We start from the raw sequence: 23,578 nt of genomic DNA on the forward strand, positions 1-23,578 counted from the left end.
TAAATGTACCATTATTTCTGACTCAATTTTAATAATCTTACAACATTACTTTAAGAAATACACCATTAGAAAAAATATTGAGAGCAATAGCAAAGTCAAAGATGAATGAGGATGGAGACTTAATTCCCCTTGTCACTAGAGACGAATTCCTCCAAGTTAGGGTGGGTGCACAGTGGTGGACAGAGTGGGGAATCTTGCATTTGAGTTGCAATGTGGGAAATCACTTGCTGCCTGTACTGCACTGGTTATGTGGATGAATGGAGGACCTAAATCTCTAGAGCTGTCAGTTTCACACCTTTCAAGAGCATTAAATTAGCTAAAAATGTAATTGTGGAAAATTGTCAAAAACGTTTTAAATGTTTCATGTGCTTCTGTTGCATTAGTGTTTTAACAGAATTCTCTATATAGGAGGAAGGCAGAGAGAGTCTGCAAAGTAGAATAATCCCCTGTCAGAATGCCAAGTTAACATAGGCTGTTTCATGCTGCTAGTGAATGTATTTAAAAGGTGGTAAAATAAAGCAGATATTGATATTCAGGAAGGACTATGATTAAATTTCACTATGAACTCTGTTTAAACCAGCAAGTTGAAATATTCTGTTTCATTATGTGAAGTCTATCTAAAAATGTTCTTACACTATTGCCAGGTGGTACTGATGAAATGACACATTTAGGCCTCACCAAAAATACGGAAAAAGCAAATACTCATACTCATGAATACCTAAATGAAAAGCAATTTTTTTCATGATTGCTTTTATAGAACCATGTAACTATGAGGTCACATTTTCAGAATTGGGGGTTTTTTTGTTTGTTTTTTTTTTTCATATAGAGTATAGGGATAATCATGTTTAAAGCAATGTTAAATTGAGTGTTGTTCAAAGATAAAGTTAAAATGGGAGAGCACAGTTCCAAACTGGGCCACCAGGGAAGCTGTTCATTGTAGCTCCCATCCTGAAGACCAGCAGCGCCATTTCGGGAAATACATGTTAAGTGGGAACAGGGAAGTTGGCTCTTGAAGGAAAAGTGAAGGAGCAATGAGCAGTGGCTGGGTGCAGCTGGGACATTGGAGGGCAGAGCTTTTCCCTTTACTGGATCAACTCTTGGACAGTCGGAGAAGCCCAATCCAAAAAGGACCAGGACAAAATAAGATAGGGGATAGTTCTGTATAGAGAAGACAGCCCTGCATAGGGAAGGTAAAGATGCAAGAGAAGTGGCTGTGAAAGTTTCATTTATACTGCAGCAAAGTTTAGTTCAGCTTCTAAACGAGTATTTATGTTCCGGTATATTCTTCCCATCTGTCCAGAGTGCAACACTTCCGTCATTTTAAATCACTGAGGACAAGTTTTAACAGGATGTAGCCAAAATAGCTTCAGGGAAAGTGAAGGTTTTAGATTTCCAAATAGACATTATTATATTTATTTCTATTTTTAAACACTTTGGAGGTGCTCAGGTACTATGCAGATAGGGGTCTTGTAAGTACCAGCTGGACAGACAAACTGACCTTCTGGTACAAACAAAATTGTAGCTTCTTTTTTTTGTTTTGCTAGTTTTCAACTTATTATAGTCATTTATATAAAACAAAGCACAAAAATATATTATTCTCCTTCTTAAACTGTATAACATAGGAAAACAGGTACAGATGGTAAGTAAACAGTATAAGCCGCAGCAGATGAGCCGTTACTTCCCTCAGACTGCCAGGCAGGACCAAAGGAGGAGAAGGAGCCCCAATCTTCCTCATCAGGCCCTATGTAGTCAGCTCCCTGGCACCCCAGGTCATCAAATCACTCATTTTGACAAGACACTTGAGGTTGACATCGCAATCCCCTCTGCATTGGATCCAGCTGCCCCTTGTTTTCCAACCGTCTTTCCTATTTCCTGGATGCCTGGACCCATACCACCTCAGACCGCTGGGTTCTCAGTATGACAGAGCTAGGTTACACCAACTAATTCCTGTCCACCCCAGCTTCTCATTCCCCCTTCTCACAAGCTCCTATTGGAGCAAGATGTCCAATTCCTCCTTCGCATGGGAAACATGGAAGAGGTTCACTTTCACTTTAGAGGAGAGGGGTTCTATTTCCACAACTTCCTAATTCTGAAAGCCAAAGGGAGTCTCACACCCATTCTAGACCTGCAATGTCACAACTGATATCTCAAGAACCTGACGTTCTGCATGGCTTCCTTGGCGTCCATCATTCTTTCACTGGATCCCGAGAATTGGTATGTCACCCTTGATCTAAAGGATGCTTACTTCACATTTCGATCTTTCCTAAGGTTTGTAGTGAACCCAAGGTCACTACCAGTTCATGGTTCTCCCATTCAGCCTGTCAGTCACCCTGTGGATTTTCACAAAGTGCATGTCAGTAGTAGTGGCCTTCCTCAGAAAAAAGGGATACCACGTATTCCCATACCTTGATGACTGGCAGGTCAAGGGCCGGTCTAGAGCTCAAGTGGAAGCGAACACCTGTCTCATTCAATCAACCTTCAATGCACTGGGCCTTCTGTTAAATGTCCAGAACTCCATCTTGATCCTGGTTCAAGGGACTGAGTTCACCCGGGCAGTGCTCAACTTGGTGTTAGCAAGGGCACTACTTCCAAACGACTGATCTTCTTGATTGCATCCTTGATAAGATCTCTCCAAGGTCATCGGCTCAGGACTGTTAGAAAGTGCCTGAGTTTCCTGGTCACATGGTATCATGCACATACGTAGTGCAACATGTGAGGCTACTACTCAGACTTCTGCAAGCCTAGCTAGCTACGGTCTACTCCCCATCTCGCCATCACCTGGACCCAGTGGTCATGGTTCTGGCCCAGGTGCTCAACTCACTCACGTGGTATAGGCAGGGGTAACCCTCTCAAAACCACAACCATCCTCATCTCTGGTATGCAATGCATCCGCCCTCGGCAGGGGAACCCACCTAGGGTCCATCAGAACTCAAGGGCTTTGGACTCAAGAAGAGCTTTCCCTGCACATCAATGTCAGGGAGCTCAGGGCAGTAGGTCTAACTTGCCAGGTCAAATCCATTTTTGATCCTCAAGGACAATATGACAGCTATGTTCTACAGAAACAGACAGGGCAGGGCACATTCTTCCCCCATGTCAGGAAGCAATCTGCCTGTGGGAGCTCTGCACTGATCACTCCATCAATCTAGAGGCATCTTGCCTTCCTGGAACTCAGAACCAGTTAGCAGACCACCTCAGCATGTCTTGCTCCTTTCACCATGAGTAGTTTCTCTGTCCAGACATTGTGAGGGACATCTTCCAATAGTGGGGGATTCACCTCATAGACCTGTTTGCCACCCGAACCAACAGGAAATGCCACCAGTTCTGCTCCCTGAGAAGTCACAATCGCAGATGCGTTCCTGTTACCGTGGATACGGCACCCATACTATACATTTCATCCTTTGCTGCTTATTCACAAGGTTCTGATGAAGGTCAAATGGGACCAAGCATAGGTCATTGTCATAGCCCCAACATGGCCCAGGCAACATTGGTTCTCCACCCCCAGGCATGTTGGTGGAGACACCACTACAGCTTCCCTTGCACCCAAACTTGATATCCCAGGATCCCAGTTGGCTGCTGCACCCAAACCATGTGTCTCTGACATGCTGGAAGCTCCATGGCTGAATCTGGAGGAGCAAGTTTGCTTGGAGCACGTCTGTGAGGTCCTAATGGGCAGTAAAAAGCCATCCACCAGAGCTACCTACCTTGCAAAAATAGTTCTCTGTCTGGTGTTTCCAACGACAAGTCCTGCCCCTGTAGTCATCCCCACAACTCATTCTAGACTGCCTGCTTCTAAGACAACAAGGTCTAGCCCTTTCCTCAGTCAAGGTCCATTTAACAGCTATCCTGGCCTTCCATCTCAAGATCAACAGTCGTTCTGTCTTTTCACACAACATGGTTGTCCAGTTTCTCAAAGATCTAGAAATGGTGTACCTCCAGGTAAGTGATTCCACCCCTACATGGGACCTAAACCTTGCCCTGTCAAAACTCATCGGACCCTTGCTGTTACTCCTCTCCTGAAAAATAGCCTTCCTGGTGGCCATCACTTTAGCCAGGTAGGTTTCGAAGACCCGAGCCCTCACTTTGAAATGCCCATACACAATCTTTTTCAAGGAGAAGGTCCAGTTGCAACCACACTCGTTCCTTTCAAAATCAGTTTCTTAATTCAATTGTAGTCAAGCAAGTTTTCTGCCAGTGTCCTACCCTAAACCATATGCGAATAGAGACAGACAACGCCTCCACTCGGACGTTCGGTGTGGCTTGGCTTTCTACATACAAATAATCAAACAATTCTGCAGATCCACTCAGCTGGTCATAGCAATAGCGGAAAGAATGAAAGGTCTCTCCCCATTTCTGCACAGAGAATCTTGTCATGGATTATTTCATGTATCAGGGCACGTTATGATCTCCCGAACATCTCACCCCTGGCTAACCTAACACTCTACGAGATCTCAAGCCTTTTCTGCTGCTTTTTTGGCACAAGTTTCAATTCAGGACATCTGCAGTGTGGTAACTTGGTCATCAGTTCACCCATTCACAACGCACTATGCCATTACACAATAGGCCAGAGAAATGATGCCAGCTTCGGCTGGGCTGTGTTATAGTCAGCCAGTCCTTAATTTCCGAACCCACCTCCCGTGCAACTGCTTGTGAGCCATATACATTGGAATAGACATATACAACCATGGGTACTAACCTTTCTGTAATTGTTGTTCTTCGAGATGAGTTGCAGATGTCCATTCCAAAACCCACCCTCCAGCCCCTTTCTCAGAGATGGTTGGCAAGAAGAAACTGAAGGGCAGAGGGGTTGGCAGGGCCCTTTATACTGACACTATGAGTATGCGACACCAGGGGGTGCTACAATCGACCCAATGGATACTACTAGGGGAAAAAATTCTGGCAACTGTGCTCTAGTCCATTAGAATGGACATGTGCAACATATCTCAAAGAACAGTTACAGAAAGATTAACCATTTTTTCTTGGGGATGGCACTGAAGTGGTACAGTCATCCATTTCCTTAGTGCCCTGAACAAAGGCCAAACTCTCTTGGTGATTTATTTATATCTGTAAACTATCTTCAGTATTGCTGATATGACTGCAAGCCACAGTAGGAGTAGATAGAATTGCTTTAGAGAGATTCCACTCACTCCTTTCAGAGCATTCTCAGAATTTGATGCTGAATGGCTGCTGCTTCTTCCCTGGGGTTCTCAGTTATGGAGTCCTGCTGGGCTCATTCCATCACCTCTTTTGTCTATGTGAAGCACTGAGATGACCGTGCAGCAATATGGCTATAGTGCCATCAATATTCCAACAACAATCAACTCCATGGCCAACATTTTTTAAATTTGGATACCTAAAGTTAGGCACTCAAGTCTAAGTATAGGCAAGTAATTAAAAGTTGCCTGGACTTGTAAAGGTGCTATGTATCTGCAGTTCACAATAGAGTGAGAAAGGGGGAAGCATTCTGAAGATTTGTCAGAGCCTAAGTGACCGATTCTATGTGATTTACGCTGGTGAAAATCAGGAGGGGCTCTACTGATTTCAGTGGAGTTAAGCCAGTGTAAAAACAATGTAGGAGAAGAATCAGGTTCTATAACTGCTCCTTTCACTGAGGTTATCTGTCCACCTATTCCCAAGGTGATCCCTCATGGGCTCCTAAACATAGGTTGCATCCATGGCGAGAAATGCTGATGTACATCTGTGAGCAGGCAAAGGATGGTGCTCTGTTTCTCAGATGCTGGCTTTGGTCATCCACATCTTTGTAAACCGTAGGCTGGATTATTATAACACGCACTACCTAGGTGGAATTAACTTTGAAGACCACTTGGACGTTTCTGTTAGTGAAGGATTTGCTGGGGTGGGTCTTTGCTCATGGTTTGGTCTATGAACTCTAGTCGTGGTGTTTTCCCAATTTAATGCTAATGTCGTTTACCTCATGTTATTAAACATTTTCTGCTACACCGAGACTTTGTGCTTGCGAGAGGGGAAGTATTTCCTCTGTTAGGCACCCAGGGGTGTGTGTAAGGTTTTCCCAGGTCACTGGATGGGGGCTCAAGCTGGTTTTGCATTACGTTGTTGGGAGGGGACCCCTATGGACTGAACCCGGCCCTTGCTGCTATCAACTCAGCCTGGCAGAAGGGTTACAAAAATGTAAGTCAGTAAGTTTCACTTCTGTTGCGAGTTTGTTTCACTGTTTGGCTCTTAGGCACTACAGTGTTATTGTATTTTGGGTTCAGAGCATAAGAGAATGTTTAAATTACAAAAAACTGTTTTCTCTGAAATTGAAAACACCAAAGGAAAAAATAACTATCCCTATTTGCTCTTACAAGTCATCCCCTGAACATACACCTTTAGTTTTTTGACAAAACATAAATGTTGTTCCTAAAGTCCCTTTAAAAACAATTCTATACCATAATAGTCAAATGTAAACAATTTAAGTATATAAAATATGTACTTACATCTATGAAGGAAGCATTGATGTAGTCTGTATATTCTTGACCTCTTTTCATTGAAAGAATCACTCTATTAAAGTCATCTAAAAACAAAAAAAACCTCCACATTATTAGTTTTCTTTTGCTGATCATAGATTAATTGCTTCCTTGTACTTTCACATATATAACAACAAAATTCGCTGTCTGAAAGAAAACAAGTGGCATGAGGCTTGGTCCTGTAAGTCAGTGGGATTGTTTAAATGAGTAAGAGTATGTGGAATCAGGTCTTACATTTAAATTGAATTCAGTGAATGAACTGAAAAGCACAGTGAGTATTCAGAAACATGATTTTTGTTTGCCAAACAGCAATTCCAAGCAAAATCTGAGAATTATTTTTTCACATACAGATATTACAGTTTTCATATACAAATTACATGGGTCTTATTGATGTACAGTGTCTAAGAAGTTACATAGCTAAATTATTTCAGTCAGTTCTGAATGATGTATGAATTTCACATATTTTAAACTGAAACTAAAACAGCAAAAAGAACAACTAACTGCAAGCAGATATACTAAATGTACAAACTATATGTCACTTCATAAGGCCGATCAAGAGGAGGAAAGGGTCCCCCTCAGTAATGAAGGCCCCAATGAGAGGGGGAGGGGCATTCCCCCCTCCCAGCACATAGGGACCAATAATAGAATCATAGAATATCAGGGATGGAAGGGACTTCAGAAGATCATCTAGTCCAACCCCCTGCTCAAAGCAGGACCAATCCCCAGACAGATTTTTACCTCAGTTCCCTAAATGGCCCCCTCAAGGATTGAACTCACAACCCTGGGTTTAGCAGGCCAATGCTCAAATCACTAAGCTATCTGGATAGGGTGCTTTCCCTCAGGGCTCTTATGGGTGCCATGAGGGGTGATGGGAACCCTTTTACCCTACGTGAGTAGCTGAGGCAAACCCTGCCAGTGCGGGACAACTGGCATTAAGGATTGGGAAGGCACACCAAGAATTAATTGAAGTTATGCATGCTGTTGCAGTAGAAGCTGTTTCAGCTGCAATGCAAGGGTTAAAGGTTGCTATAGGACAAGTGGAGCCAGACCAGGGGGATGAGTGACCTCTAGGACACAGCAGGCAGAGCATGAGAATGGCAAGAGACACAATCACTGCTGGTGAGTGATGAGTCGGAGGGGTGAGTTGGAACTACACCAAGGGGATGGCTGAGGGGGCAGGAAAATTCAAAGGAGAGAAGGTAATAGACATGGCTGGAAAGCACAGCGCTGCACACAGGGGAGAGCCTTGCAGTGAGGCTGGGGGAGGGGGAGGATGGTGGCTATGGGAACAGTGATTTTAACCACCTCTCTGTTAATGTTGCAGTTTGGGGATCTTGGAGAGGAAAGTGACATGACATGGGGGGAAATGGTCTACTACTCCGGATAGAAGCAGGTATAACAAGGTTGGATGGGTCTGTGCTTTACAGTGAAAGGGGTTTAATTTTCTTTTTCTTCTGAATAGGAATTTGTTTCTTTAATGTTTTATATATTTGCACACATCTATAGTGATACCTTAAAATCAATAAATAGTCCATAACTCTATACACGGTAAGTTCCACAGTCTTTTCTAAGAGTTAAATTCACAAATTAGTTTATTCAAATTGCAGCCCTAGCAGGGGCACCGACTGGTGAGCTCACTACAATACTGTTGTCTTCTTCTGTTAGTGGTGTTTACTCATTAAGGAATTATTACAGCAGTGAAATAATTTGTCATATTTATAACTTTAAATACATACAAAAGATATGTAAAAGATAGCTTGTCTTACATGGAATTATCTGGATGACTCTGGCTTTCTTCATATTCGCTGGCATATTGCCAGTTCTCATGTTTTCCTTCATTATTCGAACATTTGTTAATTTCTACAGTGAACAACAACAAAACAACAGTTAGGATTTGATGTATTGCTGGATTAAACTGAAATACAATTGAGGGCATATGCTTTGTAGGTGGGTTTGAGAATAGCGAATATCCCTCTGTTGATGGAAGGTCGCTACAGCCCTAGGTTTACTTTGAGCGAACTAAGAGATAGTCTTGACTTCTTGAGAATCAATATATAGTCCAAGACCATTAGGACAGTGGCAATGAGGTGGCAAAGTTTGCAGATGATACTAAACTGCTCAAGATAGTTAAGATCAAAGCAGACTGTGAAGAACTTCAAAAAGATCTCACAAAACTAAGTGATTGCGCAACAAAATTGTAAATGAAATTTTATATGAATAAATGTAAAGTAATGCACATTGGAAAAAATAACCCCAACTATACACAGAATATGGTGGGGGCTAATTTAGCTACAACTAATCAGGAATGAGATCTTGGAGTCATCATGGATAATTCTCTGAAGATGTCCATGCAGTGTGCAGCGGCAGTTAAAATAGCAAACAGGATTTTAGGAATCATTAAAAAAGGGATAGAGAATAAGACAGAGAATATTTTATTGCCTTTATATAAATCCATAGTACACTCACATCTTGAATACTGCGTACAGATGTGGTCTCCTCATCTCAAAAAAGATATAGCGGCATTAGAAAAGGTTCAGAGAAGGGCAACTAAAATGATTAGGAGTTTGGGACGGGTCCCATATGAGGAGAGATTAAAGAGGCTAGGACTTTTCAGCTTGGAAAAGAGGAGACTAAGGAGGGATATGATAGAGGTATATAAAATCATGAGTGGTGTGGAGAAAGTGAATAAGGAAAAGTTATTTACTTGTTCCCATAATACAAGAACTAGGGGCCACCAAATGAAATTAATGGGCAGCACGTTTAAAACAAGTAAAAGGAAGTTCTTCACACAGCGCACAGTCAACCTGTGGAACTCCTTGCCTGAGGAGGTTGTGAAGGCTAGGACTATAACAGCATTTAAAAGAGAACTAGATAAATTCATGGAGGGTAAGTCCATTAATGGCTATTAGCCAGGATGGGTAAGGAATGGTGTCCCTAGCCTCTGTTTGTCAGAGGGTGGAAATGGATGGCAGGAGAGAGATCACTTGATCATTACCTGTTAGGTTCCCTCCCTCTGGGGCACCTGGCATGGGCCACTGTCAGAAGACAGTTTCCTGGGCTGGATGGACCTTTGGTCTGACCCAGTATAGCCATTCTTACGTTCTTATGAGAGTAGCAGATGTTGGGGTAATTTGCCTGGAATTACACCAAATCTGAAATCTGGTTTACTTTTGCAAGTAAGTGTGACAGGTAGCCGATTTCTTACTGCGTAGTAACACTTTCTGTACCTCCTTGGAACAGAATCTATTGTTGGAACCATGAAGAAGCCAGGCCTTGAACTGGAGTATCTATAGGTTGGGGTGGACAGCATATCTTTCATTCTGTGAGAGGAGGTATGGAGTGGATTGCAGAGGGATCATTGGACATGTTGCCAGCAATGACAGATAAGGGTACTATGTCTGTCTCACCCAGGTGAGAGCAATCAGTATGACATTTGCTCTCTCTCTCTTTTTATTTTTAAGAGGACTTTTGATAACAGAGGGAATGGGGGAAGGACGTATAGAAGCCCCTTGTGCCACCAAAGAAGGAGGGCATCCCCTGAGGAGTGTTGTCTAGGGCCTGCCCTGGAGCAGTAGCATGGACATTTCTTGGTTCAGGTAAGTGGTGAATAAGTCTATAGTCAGTCTCCCCCACTGTCTGAATATGTCGTAAAGTACTGCTGGGTTCATCTCCCCTTCATGGTCGTGTGGGAATTTCCTGCTGACACTGTTCGCTGTCATGTTCTGTGCTCCTGGAAGGCAGGCTGCTGATATTGTAACATTGTGGGAAATGCACCAATTCCACAGCTTTAGCTTTTCCTCACAGAGGGAGGGCAATCTGTCGGTGGTTGGGCATACCATGGTGGTTGAGGAACCGACAAAGGATATGAATGAAGGGGCCCAGGTTGGTAACGGGCACTATAAGGATCACGGGAGGAGTGATGGGAGATGATCTCCTCCTGTTCACTATCGAATTCTTTACTAGAGAATGGAAGTATTTGACCAGTGGAGATTCCCAAGTTCGAGGTATATTCTGCTCTTGGGCCCCGATACCAAGCAGGGGAGACTCTGGTATTTCAGATACCGCAAGGTTAGAGTATCTGAACCTTTGAGGTGATGTCATAGTCATTAACGAAGGCAGTTGTCGTTGCTGGATCGATGGCACTGAAGAGATCAGCAATCTGGGCCATACCAGGCACTCTAAGGCTGGATGGCATGCCATTGACAATGCCGAGACTTATGCCCACACTGGCAGCATCTTCCTGGAGGCAGTGCGGTCCCTGTCCTCACCTTTCCCTGCGAGTACTATTGCTTTGGTGCCTGTGCCCATCAGGTCTTTAGGCACATCAATAGTACCTGCCACACAGTACCCATGAGCTCTGGGTACTGTGGCTCTATGGCTTTGGTGCCATTGGTACCGACGATATTAAACGTGCTAGAAATCTTTTTCAGCTAGTCTGGGGCTCACTCTGGGAACTCACAGTTCTCTTTTTTGAAGCCTTACATGAGGGATCCACAGTTGTCTCCTCAACTCACAGTTCTGAGATGTCAAGGGCTATGGGGAAGATTCATGCTACCAGGGTGACTCCTGGCACAGGTCCAGGGATGGTTGGAGAGCGGCCTCCATGAGGAGGAGTTTTAGTCTTAGTTTTCGGTCCTTCCAAGATCTGGACTTTACTTGCTGGCAAATTAAATTGCAGGGGAAATGTGGCTTTCCCTGAGGCAACAGACACAGCAGGAATGTCCATCAGCTACTGGGAGGGCCTCTTTGCACAAGAGACACCTCTTAAAACCTGGTGAACTAGGCATATCCCATGCAATCCCCAGACAAAGAGAAATGTTTTCTTTTATTTTCTTTTTGTTTAGGGAAATAAAAAGAACTAGAGGAACTCTAAGACTAAGAAAAGGACTAACTAGATATTTGAATTCTAATAGTTAATGATCTGATGAATGGACTGCTAACAGCTCCGTCTCTAGCCAGGGGCATCTGAGAAGGAACTAAGGTGGGTTTGTCCACACAACACTGGTTAGTCTTGTTGCAGAGCAGGAGGGGGAACAGCATGTGTGCGGACACTGATACCAATGGTCTCCAATCAGCAGAGCAGGGACGCAAGCGCACCTACAGTGGAGTACCCATAGGGACACTACTTGAAGAAGTAGTAAACATTATTCAAGACCCACAGGGAGCAGGTCTGCTGACTAAGAAGGTGTCATTTTTAGAGGTCACTTCTCAGAGGAGAAACTCACTTTAAAGATGAGGGCACCACCACATTATAATATTCTCACTCCTGAGAATTCATACATGAAAAGCCTCCCTCATCTTTCTCATTACTGGAATAAAACAGAAATAACTGAGCTGCTTAGTTTTGACAGTTTTTCAACTATGTCATACTTTTCTCTACATACCATGTTGTCTTGTTGGCCTGATCCCTAAAATCTTGAAGCAAGCCCTCTTCTTTACTTACTTTAAATTCTTCTTCTACCCCTGTTTTGACAAGATGTGGTGTTGTGGTGTGCGATGCTTGAAGATGCTTTTCTAAGGAGGACACATCTAGTTCTGTGTCACCATAGAGGAAGTATTCAAGTAAGGCTTGATAAATGAATGAATACTGCATCTGGAATGAACGAGCAACAAGCATACTAAACATAAAGCAATTAAATACAATTTGACAAAATCTGACACATCCATTTTGCTATCGTGGTTTCTGATGTTTTAGGCCATTTTACTGATTAACAGAGTAAGACTGTAGCTGTAACAATGGTTTCCTATTAGATCACGCACATTCTGAACTACAGGGGAACATGAATGGGAGGAGCACAGCAGTAGTCCCTCAAAATTTGATTTGGAAACTAGTCATAAAGGACTGCATTGTCACAACCCTTACTTACTGCCTATCCTCACCCTCCTCCCCCTGTTACTCTCCAGCTTGCCCTACTCTCGCTGTGATTCCTGCTGTGGACGAATGAGGGGAGGAAGTACTGGGACATTCACCAGTGTTTGAGAAACAAATGTATTCTTTGTTTCAAACATGATAAATGAACAAAAGATCACAACAGATTTATGCTTACTTACATCAGTCTGAACCATCTGTGGGCGCTGATTACGGATTCTTGTAACAAACTCAAAAACATCAACTTTCTGCTCAGCATGCATCATATCTAGTATGGCATCGATCACTATAAATGTGCCTGTTCGACCCACGCCAGCACTTAAAAAGAAGAGAGACGCATAAGTGAGCTATGAAGTCCAGATAGATTGCCTGCAGTCACCCACAGCTGGCCCAAATTTTGTTTACATTCGACTGAAATCCACACTGGTGTTACATTTTGTAACAATTCACTTTTGATTTTAATAGTGATATTAGTAGAGCAGGTTGAAAAATTTTGAATTTCAATTTTTTTCAGAAAGCTTTCACAAAAACGTATCCTTTTTTTGAGGAGCATCAGAGCTAGTTGAAAAAAATATGATTTTTGAATTTCTTTTAAAAGGAAAAAAGGTACAATCTTTTTTTCCAAAATGTTTCCCATTTTTCAACCAGATCTAGATATTAGATATAAGATAAAGCATAACACATGCTAAATCTGATTATTGAATCTTTTTGGTTTACTAATACTGAAGTAACATGTTTTATGTCATACATCAGTTGGCAAATATTAAGCCTTTATTAAGTGCTAAGGTTTTCAACATGTGCATGCAAAAATATTAGTTTTTAACATGTCTTCCAGTTGCCACCAGAGGGAGCAAGATAATTACAAATGATACAATCATAGATGATTTTGAGCTCTTCCTTTCAGAGGAAAAGGGCATGGCATCCTGGGTTAGGCATTAATAACTTTCCTCTAACCTTCTGTTTGCTTATTTTACCCAGTGGCTATTAAAATGTCATAGTATCACCTTCTAAAAATGTAAATGTATTTTTCCCCCAACATACTCACAGATTCTATCTGACTTTCATTAAAGAAAAATTTAGTTTTAAAATAAAGTCAGAAATATAGACTCCATGAAATTAATGTTTAGTTCATAAGACATTGATGTGCAATTACGAGGAATCTAAAATATTCTCTGAGAATTTATGAAACATCCATGGCTCTCTTGAGAACTAGAAACTATATTTTGCTATTAATTATAGTATTTTCCATAGAAGTCAAGTCACCATATTGCAAACACTCAAAGTTTTCTCACAGACATACTGAACAAAGAGAACATAATTATTACGATGTATATGATATGTGCACTTATATGTATATTTTTTTCTGTTGTCTGGTTCTTGAGTACTACAGTATATGGTAAGGGGTTGGAGTTTCTTTAATTTATTGTATTTTTAATTATGACACATACAGTGTTCAAATAAGCATCCCTTATTATTTTCAAATCTGTTATATAATTTATTATATAAACTATATTGGTGATTATATATATATTTAGACACACTGTTGCATATGCACACACGGTGTTCTTTTTTGTCTGAATAGAAATTCATGCTGCCTGAAAATCTTAATCCCTTAGCGTGATCTGATGTAAGTAAAGTAGAATAATTCACTTAGTACTAATCGCAACCAATTCCATTTGTGGGAATGCTGAAATGACAAACTACAACCAGCTGAGTTCCTCATTGATAATGACATGTCACAAAACAGATCCTTATAATAGAGAGACCAGTGCCCATAACCACCTTATGTCTGAAAGATTCCTCCACAAATAACATTTAATTTTCTGATTTGTGTGGCCCTCTTCTTACTTGCCTTCTCATCACTTACTCTAGTTTGAGGGCTCTGATAGCTGCATCACACTGATCCTCTTTCCTTCACTGGTCCTTTCTCTTTCCCCTCCTACTCCTCTCCCACCCATCTCCTATCACCTTTACAGGGGTGAAAGTAAGGTAGTACAGGCCGGTACTGGCCTGTACAACTGACTTTAAAGCGCTGCCGTGGCAAAGGACCCTACAGTGCTTTAATGTTGTTTTCCCTCCCCCCCGGGAGCCACCAATTTTACTTTCACTCCTGCACCTTTACCACCAAATGGTTATTTACTGACACAGTAGCTTCCACATTTATCACTAAGTTTACCTCCCCTACCTCTGACTTCCTTCTATTAATATTTCAGCTCCACCTTTGGGCTCCCTCCACTTCTCACTCTCTCCTACTTCCTTGACTCAGAATTTACCAGACATTTTCTTGTTCTGACCTGTCTCAGAATTCCCCCTCTCTGAATATGGCATGTTCATTTTCAGTTCTCAGTTTGCCTTTCCTCCATCCTGTCCATCAATCTTTGCTCTCAGCCCTCTGATTTCCTTGCTCCCTGATCTCTCTCCCCTCAGCAGACTCCATGAGCTCTATTTTCAGTGCTACCTCCTTTCTCTAATATTATTAACTCCTTCACTGCCCTCTCTGCCCCAAGACTACTCCACTCTCTTTCCTCAGCTCTGTCATCTGTCTCTTTCAACATCTCTCTAACTGACTTGTGTGTCAAACCCCTGCAGATTCTTGGACTCCTTCTGAAAGCTTTTACTCAGCCCTTTCTCCTTAACTTCCTTCCCTGATCAGGAGAGTGGCATTTTAAAAAAATGAATGATATAATTTGTCGGAAACATTCCTTTTTTCCTCCCTTTTCCTTCTTCTGCCTGCTTCTCCTTCATTTCCTCTAAATGCTGATTTAGCTTAAAACTTTTTCAATATCGTGTTTGTTCTGGTCGAGCACTTTGTGTTCAGCACTGTATGTTGTTTTTATAAAAGTCCACCGAGAAATACAGCGTTACTCATTATGGATGAGTTTCCCTTTCCTTTTTCCAACAATTCAATGGCATCATATCCTGGACTGAAAAGGAAATTAGATGCCATGATTTTCAGTCTACATTTTTCAAGCAGTATGAAAGTACCAAATTAGTCCAAAACACTGTGACTCATAATAGAGCTATTGCAGTGCGCTTTGGATTTGGCCATTACATTTAGATATCTGCTTTTTTTTAAATTTATTTTATTTTATTACTCTCAGTGCCCTGTGTGCATTTTGGCGCCAATTAGATTAAGAACAGAATTTCCTGCTGGTGAAGAATAAAGCACCGGCCCTAATATTACTCTGTATAGAACATCTGGGCAAAGGAATATAAAAAATATGGCTATCTCAAAGGGGAAAATCATGAGAGATTACTAAAATCTTTTTCCTTCTAAATCTTTAAAAAAAAATTGTAATGTACATATACTCAAGAGAACAGGAATTCTTACTAAGGGTATGTCTACACTACAAAATTAGGTCGAATTTATAGAAGTCTTTTTTTAGAAATCGTTTTTATACAGTCGATTGTGTGTGTCCCCACACAAAATGCTCTAAGCACATTAAGTCACAGTACCAAGGCTAGCGTCGACTTCTGGAGTGTTGCACTGTGGGTAGCTGTGAGTAGCTATCCCACAGTTCCCGCAGTCTCCACCGCCCACTGGGATACTGGGTGGAGATCCCAATGACTGATGGGGCAAAAACAGTGTCGCGGGTGGTTCTGGGTACATGTCGTCAGGCCCCCCTCTCTCTCCCTCCCTCTGTGAAAGCAATGTCAGACAATTGTTTCGTGCCTTTTTTCCTGGGTTACCTGAGCAGATGTCATACCACGGCAAGCATGGAGCCCACTCAGCTCACCATCATCATACGTCTCCTGGGTGCTGGCAGACGTGGGACTGCATTGCTATACAGCAGCAGCACATTGCCTTTTGGCAGCAGATGATGCATTACAATTGGTAGCCATCGTTGTCATATTCCTGAGTGCTCTTTTAGCCAACTTCGGTGAGATCGGTCAGGGGTGCCTGGGCAGACATGGGAGTGACTAAGCCAGGTCATTCCCATCTTCTGCCAAGCATCCAAGAGATGACGATGGCTAGCAGTCCTACTGCACCATCCTCTGGCAAGCAGCCAGGAGATGATGATGGCTTTCAGTCGTACTGCACCATCTGCTGCCAGCTTAAGATGTAAAAGATAGATGGAGCAAAACAAAAAATTGACCCGATTTGTTTTGTGAAATCAATGGCCTGCTAAACCCAGGGTTTTGAGTTCTCCTTGATGTAAAGCCACCCCTTTTGTTGATTTTAATTCCCTGTAAGCCATGTCGTCAGTCTCCTCTCCTTCCGTCAGAGCAATGGCAGACAATTGTTTCACGCAAAACCAGGCGAGGAGGCGATGGCAGCGCGGTGACGAGAGGGACATGGTCACAGACTTCTCACAAAGTACGGGCTGGGCAACGTGCCCCAGCAATATGCACATCATGCTGATGAGCTCTGCAAACACGCTGGCCAAACAGGAAATGAAATTCAAAAGTTCGCAGGCCTTTTCCTGTCTACCTGGCCAGTGCATCTGAATTGAGAGCGCTGTCCAGAGCCATCACAATGGAGTACTCTGGGATAGCTCCCGGAGGCCAATACCGTTAAATTGCATCCACACTATCCCAAATTCGACCCGGCAAGGCCTAATCCCCTCATCGGAGGTGGCATAAAGAAATCGATTTAAAGACCCCTTTAAGTTGAAAAAAGGGCTTCGTCGTGTGGACAGGTCCAGGGTTAAATCGAGGTAACGCTGCTAAATTCAACCTAAAGTCGTAGTGTAGACCAGGCCTAAAACAGGTGTTTATCTGATGAACAATGAACAAAAGGATGGCTGATGCCTGATAAAGGAATGCACGCTGTCCCACACTGAAGAGTATGTTTTAAAGCCCATTGAGAATATTTATCAATGTCAAACAGAGCAACTGAAAACAAATCAACAGACCAAAAATTAAAAAAGTGATTTCCTTAACAAAAAAAAAAACAAAAAACCCTACAAAGCCACTTATTTTATTCTTTTTATTCTAATCTTACGTAGAGATATTGTTCCTGAGAAAGGACTATTTCATGCTTGATGTCTAAAATATAGCAGTTCTAATGTAAAAGTTGTAACATTTGTTTTGAACTTCTACAAAAACCTGATCTATTTTTGTTCATTTTTATAACACATTTTCAATGGTTTATCATTAACCCCTTACTGGCAAGAGGCTCAAATGTTTGTACATGAATTGGAACACACTCAGTACATGTAGTAATGGGACATCTAGACTGCCAACATCATAGTGTTGAACAAATTATCTCAAGTACAAGTCTACATGACAGCATATCTAGCACAGAGTGGGCAAACTATAAGAGCAAACAACATTTCTACTGTGAGAAAACTGGGGGATTTATTCTCTGAGGAACATTCAATGGCAGAGTGAGCCCATTTGTTACAAATCTGTTTTTCTGACAGGGAATATGTTGATGTCACAGATTGCCTATCACTCTGGGAACAACAAACTGAAGTTTCAATATTAAAATGAGAGAAAAGGCAGAATTTTTGAATTCATTCCTCTCCCTGGCTATGATGAACACTAAAATAACTTTGCAAGTTCTGACTTTTATGCAAAACTATGGCATTTTCAGTGAAGAGACAAATGTAGTTTTGACATACACAAAGCACTTTACAAACCATTAAAGCTCAAGAAGACAGAATAGTTTAGAGTGCGTACATACCTACAGTGAACCACAATTGGTCCAACATGTGAAGGATTCAATGTTTTGACTTTTTTCAGAAACTTCAGCATCCCAATGGGTGTGAAAGGCACGCCAAAATCAGGCCAGCTGGTAAAATGGAGCTGTGTTACAAGCCTTGGAACTTTACAGCCATCATGAAGCTGCTAGAAACACACAAACAGACTGTTAATGTGAAATTTTATGTCCTATGTTAAGACTTGCAAACATTACCATAGGCTGACTAACCCATATCCTTTCCATTTAAATTTGAGTAGCACCAGGGTACTGTTCATGAGAAATGTGATTCACAATTTCTATTAACCATGGGCCAAATCCTGAAGTCCTTCTTCACTCTTACTCCATCCTTACTCTGACAAAAAACTCTCACTGGCCAAGCTATGGCAGGGAATCAGGGAGCTGTAACCCTCCCTCTCCTCTTTGCCTGTGTTTGGCCCTTCATGTGTGCTGTGATAAGACCTCTTCCATCTCTAGATAATTTTAATATCTTTTACATTTTTAATGATTTGAAAACTTTCCCTCACTTCAAAAATATTTTTGCACAAAGGAGGGAAAACACTCTCCCAAGTTCCTCCAAAATAACACATAATCAATCAGTGGAAAATACCTTCCAAGGGTTGTTACCTACTCAGAGGATCCAGTTTGACTGATCCCTCTTTAAACTTAAGTCCCATATAGCCCAAACGCAGGCAAAGAGGATTACAGCTCCCACATTATTCTATACAGCCATCAATATTTGCATAATTAATTCTCTTTCACTCCAACAACTCAATTTCATGAACTTACTGCTCCCTTAGTCTACATATATGTTTCAACTCAATTTTAGTTAAAAACTAAATTTCCAGTTAAATTCATTTTAAACAAAAGCCTGAATTTCTGTTATACTTTGCTTTAAAAAACAAAATAAAAACCAATCTTAAGGAGTAGAAAGAGTGCTTTTACTTACTGACTGTATACAAAACTTGCGAATGGTGTAGTCCACGAGAACGATAGTATCTTCCACAGAAACTCTGATATTTCCGTAAGTCCAGCATCCTTGATCTGGCCAGTATTGATAACATTTATCCTACAGAAACATGCAGTAGGTACATTTAGTACTTTTAAATATTGTGTGCCCACTTCCATTACTGATGGCATATAGCTATAAAATTATTTTAAAGTAATAAAATTAAACCTCTATGAATATTTAGAGTAGGGCTGTTGATTAATCGCAGTTAACTTGCATGATTAACTTTATTATAATTAATCACGATTAATAGCAGTTTTAATCGCACTGTTAAACAACAGAATGCCAATTGGCATTTATTAAATATTTTGGATGTTTTTCTACATTTGATACAAAATGATAAAAGAAATAGTATTTTTCAATTCACCTCATACAAGTACTGTAGTGCAATCTCTTTTTCGTAAAAGTGCAACTTACAAATGTAGATTTTTTTGTTACATAACTGCACTCAAAAACAAAACAATGTCAAACTTTAGAGCTTACAAGTCCACTCAGTCCTACATCTTGTTCAGCCAATCGCTTAGACAAACAAGTTTGCTTACATGTGCAGAAGACAATGCTGCCTGAAAGTGAGAACAGACATTCACATAGCATTGTTGTAGCTGACATTGCAAGATATACGTGCCAGATGTGCTAAAGATTCATATATCCCTTCATGCTTCAACCACCATTCCAGGAGACATGCAGACTTGTAGGCTCTAAAGTTTGACGCTGTTTTATTTTTGAATGCAATTTTTTGTGTGTGCATAATTTTACATTTGTAAATTCAACTTTCATGATAAAGAGATTGCACTACAGTACTTGTATAAAGTGAACTGAAAAATACTTGTTATTTTTACAGTGCATTTATAATACAAAATAAATATAAATATGTACACTTTGTATTTTGTGTTGAAATTGAAATCAATATATATGAAAATGTGGAAAACATCCAAAAATATTTAAATAAATGATATTCTATTACTGTTTAACAGCATGATTAATCGCACAATTAATCATGATTTAAAAAAATTAATCGCTTGACAGCCCTAATTTAGAGGATGTTTTGTTTTTTAATCTAAACCAGGACATGATTTTAAGGTTTTGTGCTAATGCTCTCAATGTTAGTTATCTGCATTATTATACAATTACACAACAAGAAATATATGGTTTGGATGGAGTCTTCACATGCTCCTTTGGAAGCCAGATCATGAGGAAAGAGGCTTTCAGTTTGGTTGGTTGGTTTCAATGACTGTTCCATCCTTTTTATTTGTTTATTTTTCTAATCGCATGCATTTATCTGACAGCTTTCACCCCCAACTCCAGATTTAGGGCTGGTTAATAGGTGAGAAAAGTCAGGTAACCTTGGGTGAGAGTCATCAGTTGCATGGGGATTCTAGCAGTAGGATAAAAGATAGCAATATGTCTCCTTCTGTGGAATAAGCATTTTACCAACCATTATGGCCTGATGGGTATTTGCCTGAAAGGAGTCTCCAATCTGTTCAAATGAGATTTGGTGACGTTTGTGGGCACTAGCGTCAGTATGTCAGGCCTTGGTATGAGTATGCTGTTTGACCATGCAGTAAGGCTGGTAATATTGAGGCCATGGCTACACTGGCACTTTACAGCGCTGCAACTTTCACGCTCAGGGGTGTGAAAAAACACCCCCTTGAGCACTGCAAGATACAGCGCTGTAAAGCCTCAGTGTAATCAGTGCTGCAGCGCTGGGAGCGCGGCTCCCAGTGCTGCAAGCTACACCTGCGGCAGCGCTTTGAAATTTCAAGTGTAGCCATACCCTAAGATTGCAGAAAAGGAAGAGGGCCTTGTACATGCAAACAGGGAGTACCTCCTTCATAGCTGTTAGGCGCAATCAGACAAATAGCTTTTCCTTATTCTGATAAAAATATGTAACTGTAAAGAGCTGCTGTGTAAATTAATTAACACCACTAACGTACATTAACTATCTCAATGCTTATGATGTGTACCCTCACCCTCTAGAATAATTATCCTTTGATCTTAAGGAGGAATTGTTGGGAGTTATTTTGGAGTTTATCGACACTACTCTTTACCTGGCAGGAGAGGTCACTCTTCAGCAGAACACGGTACATTGTTCTCAGTAACTTGGCATATTGCTTTCAATGCACCCTCAGTTCACATTGCTTGAGGAAGCCAAGCTCCAAACTTGCACTTTTGAGTGTTTGGAATGTTTAACTAACTAGCCCATGAGGATTAATAGGCATTTAAAAGAAAACTGCCCAAGAGCAAAATTTGTGATGGCGCATTGGTAGATTTTTTTTGTTTTTTATCAGACTTATTTTTTTAAATTACTTTTGGTGAGTCAGCAGAGAAGTTAATTATGTAATAATCTTGAGCTCTTAAGTGTTACCCTACATAATTTCATTAAATTTTACTGTTCAACTCATACATAAGGAAGGATACATATGAAATAGGAGGGGAGGAACAATCCAGAATGAGGGGATGGATGTGAGAACAGCAAACCACAAACAGATTTGTAATGCAGCCTTTCACAATAAAATAGGCTGTTTTCAGATTAGCCATATCCAACTGCAGTGATCACACTATGAATGCAATCATTCTTTTAACTGAAAACTTTTAAAAAAGAGTAATACCGATTCAACATTCATTCCTATTCTCAATCCAACCTATAAAGCCAGTCTCACATACATTGCAGCAGAAGCAAAAAAAGGGCTCATTTCAATTTGCCTTTGACTTAAAGTCTGACAGCGAGGCAGTGTAGCACATGATAAAAGATTCGTTATGAGGAAATTAGTCACCAGAGAATATTTACAAGCTTGAAATTTTGTAAGTTACAACTACATTTTTAGCAGAGACTTAAAACCTCAGAAACGACTGGAAAAGGAAGTGGTGACAGCCATTAACAGTTAGATGCTAAGTAGTACATTGCAGCCAGAGGCTACTTAATGTGGGGATTATTTCAGGCAGATCAAAACTGAAATAAAAGTGACTTACCTCTTTTCTTTCTTTCAAGTTTGTTAACATAACAATAATTGAAGATTTCTGCTCCCATATCATCCTCCAGAAATCATTAACTGTTTCTTGTTTAGGTCCTGCACATAGAATACAGTTCTATACTCAAGAGACATAAAAGAACAAGCAATATCACAGTACACAAGAACATTTTTCTCTTCCATTCATGAGTTACCAGCTCATATCTCATGAAAATATACTGATTGTAAATGCCTCAGTTTTACAAATGCACTACATGTACATTGAAAATCTCACTTCTTTGAAGCACAGCTTTATGAACTCTATCAATTTACAGAAAACATTTACTATGTTATACAATCACTGTAATCACTAAGTACTTCTTGAAACAATGAGGATTTTTGTATTTACTCAAGGATTGCTTGCAAGACCCAGCATGATCACTCCAATTGACATGACTGGAAATTTGACCAGTTGTAATATATCATCATCAAATAGGCCTGCACCAGTAGAGGCAGAAACTGAGATGGGTATATCTAGCTTCCGGATTGATTGGGTGGGGTGAGTGGACTCAGACTATTTCCAGCAGTAGGCTGGCATTTCAGACACAGTCCATGCTCCAGGCAGGTTGGTCCACAGCTCTTGGAGACATAAATGTTGCTGCTTTGGGAGCAGGGTTGTCCCACCTTTCTATGAGCAGCAGCCATCCCCCCTTCCTCTAGATACACTATGTGCAGTAGGTCAGGCAATGGGCTCAGTTTAGTGTGTCTAACACAACTCTCACTTCAATGACCATGATTCAGCAGACCAACTTATTTATGCTTAGGAAGGAATTTTTGATCTTGCAACATATTAACCTTGATGTGGGCTGTGAGTTTTTTTTAGTATGTGTGTGGAAAGAGAGTGGGGGGGATGAGTGGGAGGGTTGCATTCTGGTGCATGTAAGTACAAAAATGGAGTCAGGAAAATACATTACCTTGAGCAGCTATAAATTTATTCTTTTCTTTGTAACCCTACAGAAATAAAATTTATGGCTAGTTAAAGAATGAAATGCCAAGATGTGCTGTAAGACAAATGTCTATTTGACATTTAGTTTACAATTACAATTAGCAATCTGAATGAAAGTGAAAAACTATTAGCTTACATCTATGTATGAAGCGTTAATATAGTCTGAAGACTGAACTCCATCTATTTGGGTCAGAATTACTCTGGAATGATCATCTGAGAAGAAAGAAATTGTTATTAGAGTCTATATGGTAGATAAAGTTATATTATTAACATCAATCAGAAATTTTCCTCAAAATACAAAGCCCTTTAACATGCCAGTGATAGATCTGCACTTCACTTTATGAACCATAGTATTTGCATTATTATTCTGCCATCATTAAATATCATAAAAGGCTGACTAATACAGTGTATATAACGGATATGTCATATGGGCCATATCATGCTGACCTTGCTGATGTAAAACTTATGGAAGATTTTGGTCCCTTACAGTCTTGTTTCACCAGAGCCTGCAAACAGTGACCTTGAAGACATGCTGCAAGTCTCACCTGTTTCAAAGGGAGTTTTAGGTGAATAGACAGGGAATAATTTGTTTAAGGTAGTTGTGAAGAGGTCTCTTT

At 40.8% G+C, this 23,578-nt stretch overlaps 1 protein-coding gene across 7 annotated transcripts in view; it reads right to left on the bottom strand.

Annotated features, from left to right (window-relative positions):
- The window catches only part of PTPRE (protein tyrosine phosphatase receptor type E), a 181,654-nt gene that overhangs the window by 34,304 nt on the left and 123,772 nt on the right, over nucleotides 1-23,578 (bottom strand). For 6 of the 7 annotated variants that reach the window (XM_050959414.1, XM_050959415.1, XM_050959413.1 and 3 more), the window contains 9 exons: nucleotides 23,098-23,174; nucleotides 22,930-22,966; nucleotides 21,978-22,075; nucleotides 18,948-19,067; nucleotides 17,984-18,147; nucleotides 12,537-12,672; nucleotides 11,929-12,078; nucleotides 8,252-8,345; nucleotides 6,456-6,532 (listed from right to left, as the gene is read on the bottom strand). In XM_050959414.1, the coding sequence (XP_050815371.1) occupies nucleotides 6,456-6,532; nucleotides 8,252-8,345; nucleotides 11,929-12,078; nucleotides 12,537-12,672; nucleotides 17,984-18,147; nucleotides 18,948-19,067; nucleotides 21,978-22,075; nucleotides 22,930-22,966; nucleotides 23,098-23,174 (953 nt within the window). The remainder of the gene's footprint in view (nucleotides 1-6,455; nucleotides 6,533-8,251; nucleotides 8,346-11,928; nucleotides 12,079-12,536; nucleotides 12,673-17,983; nucleotides 18,148-18,947; nucleotides 19,068-21,977; nucleotides 22,076-22,929; nucleotides 22,967-23,097; nucleotides 23,175-23,578) is intronic. The other variant, XM_050959416.1, reaches the window with a different exon arrangement.

This window comes from Gopherus flavomarginatus, chromosome 6, assembly GCF_025201925.1.
Source record: "Gopherus flavomarginatus isolate rGopFla2 chromosome 6, rGopFla2.mat.asm, whole genome shotgun sequence".
In the NCBI taxonomy this organism is placed as follows: domain Eukaryota; kingdom Metazoa; phylum Chordata; order Testudines; family Testudinidae; genus Gopherus; species Gopherus flavomarginatus.